General features: G+C 49.4%; 1 protein-coding gene across 24 annotated transcripts in view; it reads left to right on the top strand.

The window, feature by feature from the left end:
* Positions 1-14,138, top strand: part of DYSF (dysferlin) — a 222,990-nt gene that overhangs the window by 73,820 nt on the left and 135,032 nt on the right. For all 24 annotated transcript variants that reach the window (XM_045162206.1, XM_045162217.1, XM_045162214.1 and 21 more), the window contains 4 exons: positions 1,525-1,628; positions 9,542-9,610; positions 9,756-9,799; positions 13,180-13,262. In XM_045162206.1, the coding sequence (XP_045018141.1) occupies positions 1,525-1,628; positions 9,542-9,610; positions 9,756-9,799; positions 13,180-13,262 (300 nt within the window). The remainder of the gene's footprint in view (positions 1-1,524; positions 1,629-9,541; positions 9,611-9,755; positions 9,800-13,179; positions 13,263-14,138) is intronic.

Below are 14,138 nucleotides of genomic sequence, written 5' to 3'. Positions count from 1 at the left end.
ATAAACTGGGACAGCGGGTCACCGTAGCTGTGGCCGAGTCTTCATCACCCCGGGAAGGCTATGGTGGCCACTGCCTGGCTTCTCACAGTGGCGAACCCTGTACTAGCCCTGCTCTGTGTGCTCAGTTCATGCTGGGGGAGTTATGCTCAATATTCTGCAGCTGTGGGGGTCAACCCAGACTGTACATTAAATCACCTCTGGAGCTTTAAGCAAGTGCAGATGCGGGGCCCCTCCCCCAGTGTTTCAGATTGGCTTGGTTTCAGGTGGGGCTCACCCACCGGTAGTTTTAAAAGGCTCCTGGTGGTTTTCTCGCTGCAGGCTATGAGCCACCATTTTGGAGCGTGCATTAGCAGAATTATACCAGGCGCTGTTGCTAGCTGAGTCCAAGAGAACAAGTAGTCAGGGACTCCTTGGGTCCCTGTTTACAAGTTTTGCATGAAGCTAATTGTTTGAGGGTTTCTGCTTTGACTAATGACACCAATAAATGGGTTCCTTCTGTACATGTTTAATTGAACCAAAATCATGGGGAAACCCTTTACATAAGTAATGGGATTAAAATACGTGTTTAGAACATTCTGCATTTGTTGGTTGACACTATGCAGAAGTGAGGCTGGGGAGCTTCCAAAGGGGGCTGGGGAAACAGAAATGTCTGCTTTGCTCAAGGTGAAGGGCATGATGATGTTTAGTTGTCTGCAGTGTTGTTTAAATATAAATAAGAAAAGAATACATGGGTAAATAGAACATAAACATTTGCTAAATATTTGTTAACTGTTGTATTCATGTAGACAGACATTGGCTAGTATACAGTTGTTAAGTGTCCCCTTCTCTCATTTTCTCATTCATGTACACGAATTTGCTAGTCAGTCAGTTGTGTCTAACTCTTTGCAACCCCCTAGACTGTAGCCCGCCAGGCTCCTCTGTCCATGGAATTTTCCAGGCAAGAATACTGGAGTGGGTTGCCGTTTCCTTCTCCAGGGGATCTTCCTGACCCAGGGATTGAACCTGGGTCTGCTGCATGGCAGACAGATTCTTAACCATCTGAGCCACCAGGGAAGCCCTTCATATACATATGTACCATTATACAGAACATATATATATATACACACATACATGCATATACACATCTATCATCTATAAACACATATGTAAAAATACAGGTAATTAGTAAAACATTGGTTTGAAGCAGCATAGATTAAATTAAAAAACAAAACAAAACAGAATTGACTTATTGGTTACCTTCAGGAAAATCACTGAGCTAATGGATATAAGGGAAAATGTCAGACAGGCACCAGTAATGGGATATTACAATAACAACGTCCAGTCTTTCTCTGGAAGCTGGGCAAAGGAGCAGCACAGTGCCTTCAGGAGCTGCTGTTTGGAGATGGTCCTCCTTCCCTAGAACCCTGGGCTGAGGGGCGCGTGGCCTCTTGGGGAGTCCCCAGACTGTCGGGAGAACACAAGTGGGAAGTGGGGGTTTTGAAGATGGAGAGCAGCAGGCAGTGATCAGCATGTCTTTCTCCTCAGTGGACGATGCCGTGATGGACAACGTGAGGCAGATCTTTGGCTTTGACAGTAACAAGAAGAACTTGGTGGATCCCTTTGTGGAAGTCAGCTTTGCAGGGAAAATGGTAAGAAGCAAGTAAACAAGAGGACTTGCGGAAGGGTGGCAGCTGGCGTCTCTGTGGATGGGTGCTGGGCACTGTCCTGCCGTGCAGCACAGAATTCGGGGTGCACAGGGCCTGCCGTCGGAGGCTGCATGCGTGGGGAATGGGGGCACTGATCACGGGACATGGGGTGAGACACGCAGGTCCAGCTCTCTGGGGCTGACATGCACACACGCAGGTCTGCCCACGTGTGTGACAGACAGGTGTGGATGGACACAGAGGGGACACAGGGATGGTGGATAGAGACAGGAATATTTGGGGTAAATTAGGCAACAGTAAGTAAAGCAAACCAGATGTGAAGGCACAATGATAGGGAAACAAACAAACAAAAAATATGCAGTAAAACCATAATGATTATTTTTAGAAAGTTGTGCCAGGAGTTGAGTGGAGTAAGGCCACTCTGGTGGGGGTCCTGGGGATCACATACCTCTCTTCCTTCCTGCCCAGAGCGGGGCTGTGGCTCCTGTCCCTCTTGACTTCTGCTGGGACTCTTTCCTCCATTGCACTTCAGGGCCGGCTTTGGCCACTCTGAAGGCTCTCCCTGACAGCCTCAGCTGCTCCCAGGCTTCAGTCATCGCCTCTCACAGAGGAATCCACAGCTGTGTTTAACTCTGAGCCTTCCCTTCAGCTCCGGAACTCCCTGTGCCTTTGCACATCTCTGTGCTGCCCACCCGCCTCCGGCTCGCCCTGTAAAGGCATCATTTTCTGCCTATACCACCCCACTTCCAGAAACTACTGTCTTTACCAGTACCACCATCAAAGGCAGAAAATGCGGGCCTGCCTTGATTCTTCCTTCTTTTTTTGACCTCTCTACATCAAGATCCCACTGCTAGCTTTTGCCTTTAAAAATCCCGAGCTCTTTTCCTCTCTCCATGCCCCTGGCCACTGTCATCTCTCCCCCAGGCCACACAACAGCCTTGCGTCCGTTCTTTCGTCCGGGTTCTCGCCGTAGAAATCCACCAGCATATTTAGTGTAAAAGACAGCCCTGTCTGTAAAATGAAGTTCAAACCGCATAACCTGGTTGACCAGAGCTCACCCAGCCGAACTTTCTGGCCTCATCTCCATGGCCAATATTAGCTTGTACAGTCTTTGTGCGAGTGCGGAGCATCGCGCCCCCTCCTGGGCGGACGCGGCCCAGCAGCCCGCTCGGAGGGCGGAGTCGAGCCGGTTTCAGCGCCACTGGCTCGCTCGCCGCGCTCAGCTTCGGGTACAAACCGCACAGCCCGCACGTGCGCGTGTGTCTTCTCGTCTGCCCTGCGGTCACGCCTCTAGCCTTTCCCCGGGCCTGTGCACTCCTGGCTCCTTCTTTGTCTTCCTCCCCGCAAAATGTGCTGCATCGTTCAAGATCCAGCTTCCGTCACCCACACAGGCTTGCTGTGTTAATTCAGCCCTCGGGGCTCTACGCGGCCTTAGGCACTGCTCTCTTTAAGTCCATTTTCCATTGCTTTAGGTTGTTCGTTAGCATCTGTTCCTCGGGAAACAGCCCGATCGCGCTTACTCTGTAACCTCAGAGCAGAGACTGTGGTGGAAATACTGGAAATGGGGGAGAATGACATTTCCGGAGGGCTCGGCCTCCGCCCCGGCTCCCAGAACCCCACTCCGCTGGGCTCCAGGGTCCCACCATTGGAAACGGGCGGGCGGAGCAGAAGGGCTGAGAACCAAGCGCGACGGCTCGCGCCTGCAGCCAGCTGTGCTTTGCTCCGGAGGCAGAGGCGGGGAGCGGGCAGACAGTCAGGCGTTGTAGGACAGTTAGGGGAGCCTTTACAAGCTTAACAACAAACGCTAAAAGCGAGGGTGATGATGGAGGTGGTGTGCGCTCCCATTCACACAGCACTTTGCAGTTTTCCTTTTCAGTTAATCTATTCATTTTGGAAAGAAGGAGGGTCTGCCTGCCCATCCCACTAACAAAGGACCCTTGAGGTCAGGGGACCAATTGCTGAGGTCCAGGTTGATTTCAGAAAGGAGAAAGACCTTGGATAAGCTTATTTCCTCTGCCTGCTACCAGATACCACCACCCTCCGCCTCCCTTATTTTGTTTTCTTTCTTCTTTTATTATTGATGCACACATTTATTAAGGAATTTTGAAAACTACAGAAAAAAGTAAATAACATTACCCGTAAAGCATCATACAAGATTTATGTTTGGTGCTTATCTGTCTAGCTTTTTATTTTATTTTACTATGTATCAATATTAGATGCTTTATTGAAGCATTTTTTAAAATTATTTAAAACCACAAAATTTGGGAGAACTGTTCAATGAACATTTACCCACTGGTACAGCTTCCACTTAGATGAAACAATTGTGAATGTTTTGCTGCATTTACTTTCTATGTATATGGATATTGCCCCCCACACCACCTGACTGAATCATTTGAAACGTAGTTACACACTTTGCCTCTAAAGGCTTCAGCATATATCTCTTAAGAAAAACAAAATTCTTTGTAACCACAATAACATTACCACACCTAGGAAATTAGCAGTTACTTTCTACTCTTGTCAGATATTGTATTTATTTTTTTATAACTGGAATTTATGCTCTGCATTGGTCTCTTCTGTAACAACCTTACTCCCATCTCCCCTCCCATTTTTCTCAGCCCATGAGATTGCCTCTTTGAAGAGCACAAGCCATTTGTCCATGTCCTGGGTTTGTCCCACCATTTCCTTCTGGTTTTGTTTAACTTGTTTTTCTGGCCCCTGTATTTCGAAGTTAGGTCTCAGACCAGATTAAATTCAAATGAACTATTTTGGCAGGAACACATCATATCATAGGTGATGTTTCGTGCATTGCATTTGCATCACAACAGGAAACAAAATGTCAGCATGCCCCATCGCTGGTTACTCGGTTAAGGTGGTGTCTCCAGGTCTCTCCCTTGTCAAAGCACACACTCCGCTTTGTACTTTGCAGGTAATCTGGGCACAATCTCAGTCTGCTGATATCCTGTTTCTCAACAACCTCTTACCTAATGGGCCACGTAGCCACTGACCTCCTTGCCTGAATGAGTCATTCACTGGGGGTTGCAGAGGGGTGATTCCCTCATTATCATTCCTTCTCTCTTTATTAGCTTTTTTTTTTGTAAAGAAGAGCTTCTCCTCCCTTCTTCCCCTTTGAGTGTTAATATGCTCCTTCATACTTATTAATTCAGTGTGTTAAAATCAGTCACTATGGTGCTGGATATGTGAACCCTCCTGCCTTCGAGCTGCTCCTCCAACGTAGGCTAATGCAGGGCTCATGGGAAATGTCTGTGGGAGAGGGAACACGAATTTTAAACTCATTCACACTGGGCTACAAATGCTCACTGTGGGTCTTACACAAGTGCAGTTTTGGTCTGGGCTTTGGGTCAGAGTCTGATGCCCTGTACCTGGCCTTAGGAGGGACTGTGATGAGATGAAGGCAGGAAGGAAGCAGGCAGTTTGGCTGGACACTTAACTCCAAGGACCAGAATTAGTTTTCCCAACTTGAGAGATAGGAAAGTCATGTCTCAAGACATGTGTTTTTCTTCCACATTCCCAACATAGTGGGGTGCTGTGATGATGACTAGAACCAAGACTGGCCTGCCTTCAGTTCAGTGGCTTTCCTTCAAGCTGAATCTCAGCGCTCTGAGGCTCCTAGCTGCACCTGGCTCCTTGCAGCGCCTTCACCTCTCTAGGTCTTCTTCTGTTCTGAGATGCCCTTGGTTGTCCCTGGGGATTTTTCTAGGAAGGTACAGATGTCTGGGCTGGGGGAAGGTGGTGGTGATGGGGGTGGGGGACCTGGCCCAGGCAAGGGAATATGTCAAGCTGGTTGGTGTGGTCCCTAGGCCTCTGTGTCCTCCACTCTCTGCCCCAGCCACCTCTTCATGGTCTCCTCTACTCTCTCTGCTGCCCTTATCTCCTGTCTCATCCTACCTGTCCCTCTCTTTGGCCTGGTGTGTCACTTTTTCTCATTACATCCGATTCAGTTGTCCTGGGGATTTGTTCCCTGTGTCGCCCTAGCCTGGTCCTCTTTGCATTTCCTCTTATGGACACTTGGTGTCACTATTATCTAAGCTGCGAACCATACCTGGTTTGGCCGTGCTACCGAGGGGCTAGAAGGGTGTGTGTGTGGTGCATCCTCTCACGCACGTATCACACTTCTTCATGGTGTGGGGAAAAGACAGGGGAGGTACTTGGAAGGCAGAGTGGGAGGCTTTGAAGCAACTTTTTTTTTTTCAAGAATAAAACTTATTAATTGTAAAAAAAAAAGAAAAAAATCAGAGAAAAGCAAGGAAAATGAAAAGCAATGCCTCATATTTCTGTACTGTGCACCACCTTGGAGATAAGCACTATTCACGTTTGTTTATGTTTCCTGCCGCTCTCACGCCTTCCGTCTGGCACGCCAACCCCTCTCCCCGTCCATTGCCCTCACCACCTTGCCCCACTGGAAAAAAATTGGATTCACAATACATTTGGATTCAGCATACAGTCTGTCTTCGTTATTCACAGAGTCTATTTGCAGATTTGCCTACTTGCTAAAATTTGTTTGTAATCCCCAAGCCAATCCTTGCAGTGCTTTGGTCATCATGTGCAGAGCTCCGGACAGTTCGATTCGGCTGAGGTGCCAGCTGAGCTGGGCGCTGTGCTCCCTTGTGTGTTTCAGCGCTCATCCTGTAATGTGTTTTTTCCTGGTCTATTTGGTGTCATTTTTTGTTTATGCATTTTTGGGGTGTTTTTTGCTGGTGATGTCCGTGTTCACAGTGGCTCCCAAGTGCAGTGCTGAAATGCTGCCTAGTGTTTCTCAGTGTAAGGAGACTGTGAGGTGCCCTATGGAGAACCACGTATTTGGTAAGTTTTGTTCAGGCCTGAGTTAAAGTGCTGTTGGCTGTGAGTTCAGTGTTAATAAATGCACAGTATATTAATATAATGAGAAAGGTGTCTTGAAACAGAAACACACATAAAACAAAGTTACTCGTCAGTTGACCAAAAAAATGTTGTGACAGAGGCTTGCAGGCCCCTAACCCTGTTTCCCTTGGGAGCAATGCTTCAGTATTCACTTACAGAATGCGTAACCACTGCCAGAATAAGTCAACTGTATCTACGTGGTTTGGTAAACTGCGTTTGTTGTCTAACTTTCCTTAGGTTATTAAATAGCCTTTGAAGTAAATTTTTGCTATCTGCTATAATATTTCATTAAACGAATATAATATGACATTTAAACTATTTTTGGATTTCTTTTTTTTTTTTTTTGGAATTTTCCTCTTTCATGAACAACTCTGTGAGGAACATCAGTGTAGAGGAATCTTTGTCCACGCTCTGCCTTTTCATAGGGAAGTTTCTAGAACCAGGTCAGAGGGCATGCTTATTTTTGAGTGTTTGATACAGATGGCCAAATGGCCTTCTGTCATGAAGGGGAGTTAATAAAAAAAAAAAAAGACACAGATAAGAGGAGGAGAAGGAGGAGGGGGAGGAGGGAGCTCGGTGTGGGGAGAGGAGTCGGGGGATGGAAGGCTTCTGGGTGCTTCTAGGGCCAGAGGTCGCGCTGGCCTGTGGTGTGGCGGGGGCCCTGCTATTCAGGCTCCCGCACACACATCTTGGTGGCTCTCTCAGAGGGAACCTCCAAGGGCAGATAGGTACAAGTGCTTGCTGGGGAGAAGGCCTGTGGCTCCCCGGAGGCAGGGCTTGGGGAGGGTGGGGACCACCTGTGCCTCTCATCCAGGGAGCTGAGGAGCGATGTTGGCAGGGCCTGTCTGTTGTGTCTGATGAAAAAGTCTTCCATTTCTTTCTTTTTCTCTTTTGTTATTTCAAACTTTTGTTCATCTAAGTTTCGAATTAAATAATACATTTATTATGTACACCATATCCATTTACTTATCATCTATCATGAAAACCCTACCTCTCACCCTGTACCTGTCCAGCAGTCCTCCGGTCATCTCCTCCCTTGCACAGGAAATCATTGTTGGTTTCTTCTGCATCATTCTGGCTTCATTATGTGCATGCCACATGTCTGACCATGAATTCTTACCTTTACGCCTTTAACGCACATGGTTGCACATGATACTTACTGCTTTGCACCTTGGTTTTCTTCACTTAATAACACACCTCAAAAGTTGTTTCATACCGTAGAGTGGTCCTCATTCTCTAGAGCGGCATAGCGCCCCATTCTGTGGATGGGCCGTTCTTTATCCAAGCTGTCCTCTGTTGGTGGCTATGCGGGTTGTTCCACGCCCTCCCTAACTGGAGTCATGCTGCAGAGAATAATCTCAGTTCAGTTCAGTCGCTCAGTCGTGTCCGACTCTTTGCGACCCCGTGAATCGCAGCATGCCAGACCTCCCTGTCCATCACCAACTCCCGGAGTTCACTCAGACTCACGTCCATCCAGTCAGTGATGCCATCCAGCCATCTCATCCTCTGTCATCCCCTTCTCCTCCTGCCCCCAATCCCTCCCAGCATCAGAGTCTTTTCCAATGAGTCAACTCTTCGCATGAGGTGGCGAAAGTACTGGAGTTAGACGCATGTTATTCTGCACATGTGCAAGTATTTCTGTAGGATAATGTCTAGAGGCAGAACTAGTAGGTCAAAGGGCATCTGCATTTGTAATTTTTGAAAGGTAGTGGCCAATTGCCCTTTGGAGAGGTTGAGTTGTTCTCTCCCCACCAACAAAATCTGAGCGAGCAGTTTCCCATCGCCTTGCCAAGACAGGGCTGACAGGCTTTAGAGACTTTTATGACTCTGATAGATGAGACACGGTATCTCATTCGTTCTGTTTGTGTTTCTTCAATTATGAGGGAGATGGCACATTGTTCTGTGTGCTCTTACAGCCCTTGGTGTACCCACTCCTGAGAACTGTGAGTCCCACTCTGCCTTTTGTTCCATCTAATTGTTGGATTCTCTTCTTTCCTTACTCCTTTCTTTGCTCACACAAGGGCCAAATCCTGGCACCCATCCCTACCCCCAGACTTTGCCTGGGCTCTTCTCACAGGGAGGAGGGGACGATGGGCACGGGGCCGATACTGGGTGGATCAGGGATGAAGAAACAGTCCTGACCCCTGGGGAAGCCACACTCTCATTTGATGGAGAGTCTTGTCGGTTGCTCATTAGATGAGATAATTATGTAAATGCTTCGCACAGTCAGGGCCCAGTCAATGCTCTGAGGAAGGCTGCTCCTTATTTCCATGTAGGACACACACCTTCCAGCATCTGAGGCAGAGCCTTCGCCCGCTGCCCTGCATGGGTACAGAATGCCCCGGGCAGCATCAGTGCCTCCCTGGGGACTCCTGCACAGAGTAGAACCCGTGAGCTGCTGGTTTGGACCCAGTTCTTGCCTCTGCTAGGTTTCTTGTTGTGGAAAGCCCGGTCTTTTGAGCAGGGCTGATTGGAGGCAAACTGTGGCCTATGAGGCTTGTATCTTAGCTGAATTTTCATTTTCCTCTCAGAATACTGGTGTATGGCCCCCTGCCCAGCCCCTCAGCTCCCTTTTCCTCTCCCCCTCCCTGTGCTCACAGTCTTCCGAAGGGGCAGGTGATCTGCGCTGATGGGCGAAGGGAATTGCCTCAGATGCTAGGACTCCTGGGAAAGCTGGTCTGGACTCAGGGTCATGGCCATACTTAGGGTCATGGCCATAATGGGAGGGAAGGGAAGGGAACTTCCAGCCAGAGGTATGAGATAAGGGAGAGGCTTATGACTTTCAAACAATCTGTCCCTCCCTCCATGCCCTGGTGGGTCTGACCTACCATTGAGCTTTGTCTCTGGAAAGATTCCTGGTGTCTAAGCCCACTACCCCAGGTTCCATAGCCTCCAGGGCCTTCTGCCCAGCCTGAAGGGTGGTCAAGATGGCCGACAATGGGTGCCCTTCGGTGTGGTGGTCCCCAGGGGTACCCACAGTCCCCTCAAAGCTCCATTCACCTATCCTCATTGTCTTCTAGCTCTGCAGCAAGATCCTGGAGAAGACGGCCAATCCTCAGTGGAACCAGAGCGTCACACTGCCTGCCATGGTGAGCCTCACCTCCATGAGCCAGGGCTCCCAGCCTCCCGCTCCCAGGAGGGCTGGGCTCCCAGCCTTCCCAGCTCCCGCCTGCCTCCCAGATTTCCACTTCTTCAGAAGGCCTCCACCCCCACATATCTCTCTTCCCTCCTTAGTTTCCATCCATGTGTGAGAAAATGAGGATTCGTGTCATAGACTGGTGAGTCCTGCGTCTGGGGACCTTTAGAGGTGGCTGTTGTCCGGGGTCACTGGGTCCTTCGGTTTCCTTGCGTTCAGTCTGCATGCAGCAGGGGAGTCTGTTTCAGGTGAGGTGGTGTCCTCACAGGGAGGCCGGAGAAGGAGAGGGCATGGGCTGCTAGGAAGCTTACTCACAGCGGGTTGGGACGGCTCCAAGAACCAGAGATCCCTGGGGCCAGAAGGGCCCAGGGAGCCTTCCTGGGGGAAGTGGGGTTTGGGGAAGTTTGAGATGAAGGCATCCTTATGAAGAGAGGATCATAAGCAGAGGCAAGGAGGCAAGCTCAAAGAGCAGAGCTTCCAGGAGGGTGGACTGAGACTCCCCAAGGGTTGGTAGGATGGAATAGATCTCCAGGCTGGAGAAGGGGGCCAGGTTGCCCAAGCAGGGGATGGCACAGCAGGGGAGTAGCCACAGGGCCATCCTGGAAAATTAGTATCTAGCTCTTGTGAATGAGTGTATGCTCCAGGCCCTCTGCCCAGTGAGCTCTTTACACGCCTGTCTCACCTGATGCTCAGCTTGACTCTGGGTACAGCCCGACCTTACAGACGAGGGAGCATGTCTGAATAGATTGAGTGCCCTGTCTGGGGGGACAGCTGGAAGCAGCCGAGGCCAGGCTCGAACTCAAGCCTGTGCTTAACCGCCGGGCTGTGCACTGAGGTGCCCTGTCTCACACCGAGGGCTGCAGGGGTCCCCGTGTGCCATCTCCAGGGCCTTCCCTACACCAGGCTTCCCCCAAAGAGAGAGCTGTCCTTTCTCTGCCCCCAGAGAGTCTTGGCTGTGCGGTTCCCAGCGTGTTGTCCTTTGGTCTTCGGCCCATGTCACCCCCAGCCAGGAGGATAATGAGAGACTGGGGAAAACCCCCAGGCCACAGAGCCATTAAAGTGTGCGCCAGGTCCCCAGCCTGAGAGAGAACAGCTTGTGAGAATTAGAGGAGAGGAAGGGAGTGTGAGGAGGGCCAGCAGGGAGAGGCCTCTGGGGCCCCGACCGCCGATCTGCTCTGTGGGAGGCGGTTTGGGGCGACGAGCTCCGCGTCCACAGAGCTGTCCCTTCGCCTCGCTGTGTGTGTGTGCACGAGTGTGCCCTGGGTGCAGGTCTGTGTGGCAGTGTGAGTGAATGCACGCGGGCGCCATGACCCCTGTGTCGTGGATGGGCCCCGCCCGAGTCCGTGTGAGCCGTGTGAGACACCGACATACTGTACAATCCAAACACATTACGGAATCTGGTGGTGGCCTCTCTGGTTTAGGTTGAAGTGGCATTTTTATTGTGAGTCTATTTTCAGACTTGCTGTATTTTCCAAAAGCAACCCCAAGCCCCAAAACCCAACTCTTGGCCAGAAATCATTCTGCTGCTGCAAGTTCCTATCCAGAAAAGGGCTTTCTTCCCAGAAAACTCAGATAAATTTGTACTATTACCTGAATCCTAGAAATACGATATGGTCCACATGGCCTTTTCTCTGTAACTTAATCTTTCGTTCAGTTCTTAAAGAATTCTTTTCATTAAAAAACAAAACCCCCCAAAACTACCCCCTCCTCCTCAAAAAAACCTGACTCAAAACGTCTCTCTTCCCATTCAGATTCAGGTGAGCCCAGAGGTCAGAAATCCTATTTTGCTCCAAGAGCTATTGGTCTTCTCTAGGGTTTGGTCGTGAAGGCAGTTTAGAAGTGTCGTCAACTGTCAATTATCTGGTGTTGATAATCTCATTGTAAAACGTTTAAGGGACTCTTTACTTCCCCGTTTCTATTAACGTCACTCACCATGAAAAGTGATACAGATCTGTGCTGACAATTCACTCCTCCTAACGTAGCCCCCGCCCTGATACAAAACTTTAATGCTTAACCACCTCCCTGGGAAATACAGAGAGGAAGGAAGGGAGCAGCAAAGATCTGGTGCCTCATGGTTGTCAGATTTAAAAGAAAAATGGCATCACCATGCTCAGGTGGGTCTTTCACCGTGAAGCACGTGGATGTCATCTCCTGAAGCCGCCTGTGGTCAAGGGATGCACAGCAGGAAGAGAGGGCTACTGGGCTCCAAGAGAAGGGAAGATGCACACAGGGAACCTAATGGAAGGAGATAGAGCCTGCCCCTCCAGTCTTGGCACTGTGGTGTTTTTGGACTGGAAACGTCTTTGCAGTGAGAGACTGTCCTGTGCGTTGTAGGGTGTTTGGCTACAATTACGGCCTCTCTCTATGGCTCCCCTCTATACCAAAAATGTTTCCAGGTGCCAAATGTCCCGGGGTCAAAAATCTCTGGGTTGAGAACTCTCGGTCTAGCCTGACAGGGAAGCAGCAGGCTTCTGCAGGCACGGCTCTGGTTTCCCCATGAGGCATATCTTGCTCAAGTCCCACCTTTGCCATCCTGCCTGCCTCGGCTTCTTCTCTAGACTGGGGCTGACTGCAGGGCCTGCCTCAGAATCCTGCCTCGGGATTAAATGACGTGACAGTTTCAGCACTGTGCTTGGCTCTCAGGAGCTGCCCAGCAAAAGGTGCCCAGCTGTTACTACATATGGTTGTCAAGGGGGCAGGTGTGGGGCAGAGGAAGGGTCTGCACAGAACGCTCAGTCCTGGAGCTTCCCCCACGGTCCCCTATGATGGGTAGGAGGGGAGAGGCCTTCTTTGGGGAGGCAGGACCACTCCCATTTTGGAGCCAGAAGCTGTGTGGACCTTGGTGAGAGCACTGGACCAGGAGTCAGGATACCAGTTTCTGTCCTGGCTCCTCCCCTCCCTCCTGGGCTGACCTTGGGCGAGGACTTTGCGTCTCCGAGTCTCTTTCCTTCCATCTGTGCAGTAGAGATTTAATAAAAGTACCTATTCCCCAAGGCCATTGTAAGGATGTTTGGTGATCAAGGAAGCTAGAAGTGCTTTGTCACATACAAAATCAGATACAAAAAAAAGAGCTATGTATTAGCTACCCTAAGCTAATTAAGACTGTGGGCTTCCTTGGAGAGAGTTTCTTTCTGGTCACCTGATTTTTCTCCTTCGTCTGGTATGTCTTAGCTCTCAGAGCCTTGCTCTCCCTGGGCCTGGGGGTCTGGCTCCCTGGGCGGCCTCCTGCTCCCCTGCACTGCTCCTGCCTCAGGCCTCCTCCCTTTCAACCTGCAGCTGTGCCCACAGACCTCCAGCTTGGCTGCTGGGATGCTGATGGACTGGGTTCCCTCCAGAGGAGTCTTGAGTAACACTGTCTTTCCAGTCTCTTTTCGCCAAACATTACTAGGCCTCCATAACATCCCTGGTGTGAAGACTGGGACCCCTAACGAGCGATGCATAACTCTGGCCATTTCCTCCATTGGGTGGGTTGTGGCCTGCGAATCCCACCTTTGTTCAGGCCCTTTCTTCCCCTCCCTCTAGGGACCGCCTCACCCATAACGATATTGTGGCCACCACCTACCTGAGTATGTCGAAGATCTCTGCCTCTGGAGGCGAGATAGAAGGTGAGTGCCCCTCTGTGCTGCCCTCTGGCCCCCATGCTTTCCCCTGTCCTCCTGCTACTGTCTTACACCTCTAGCTTAAGAGTTTGCAGAAAAGGGAAGTCTATAAGGTCTTCGTTGCCCATTTCCCAGGAAGAAGGGCTTTGGCCAGTGAGAGAGATGGGCTTGTGTTTAGGACTGGCCTCCTCGTGGAAGGTGGGTACACCAGCAGATGGTCTAGAGGGGATCCAGTCCTGCAGATGATCTTGGGGCTGTGGCCACACCATCCACCGGGTTCTGTGTTGGCTCACTGTTGGTTAGCAGTTCCTGTTTTGAAACGGCTTTCATTGGTCTGTTAGAAAGTGGTGCGTGATCATTTTGTACAATTTAAAAGAGATAATCTGAAAGAACAATATACAAATTTACTCACAAAATTATCCATCAGCCTCTCCTCCCAGACAAGAGGTAAATATTAATATTCTGGGGCCTGTTTCTGTGTATGTGTGTATATGATAAACAGTGTTTTGAACAATTTTTAATTGTTTTGACAATTGCTTTTTGTCACTTGGCAATATAACATAGACGTTTATTCATGCTATTAAGTATTCTTCTACAATATGATGAATGCGCCATAGACCACATTAACTAAATGTTGAATATTTAGGTGTTTTCTAATTTTTCCATGTTATAAGGAGCTAACTTGATATTGAGTATTTTTGTAGCTGAATCTTTATGTAATTCCTGATTTTTCTTTTGCATAAATGCCTTGAAGTGAAATTGCTGTGTCAAAAGATTTGAACATTTTAAAGCTTTTGGTGTATATAAAAATTGCCCTACAAAACAACTGGACTCATTTATACTCTAATCTCTCAAGCTTATTTTGCTGCATCCTTATCAACA

The sequence above is a fragment of the Bubalus bubalis genome, chromosome 12, assembly GCF_019923935.1.
Source record: "Bubalus bubalis isolate 160015118507 breed Murrah chromosome 12, NDDB_SH_1, whole genome shotgun sequence".
NCBI classification, from domain to species: Eukaryota; Metazoa; Chordata; class Mammalia; order Artiodactyla; family Bovidae; genus Bubalus; species Bubalus bubalis.
The sequence above is the reverse complement of the archived record's forward strand: the minus strand, read 5'-3'. Positions and strand labels throughout refer to the sequence as shown.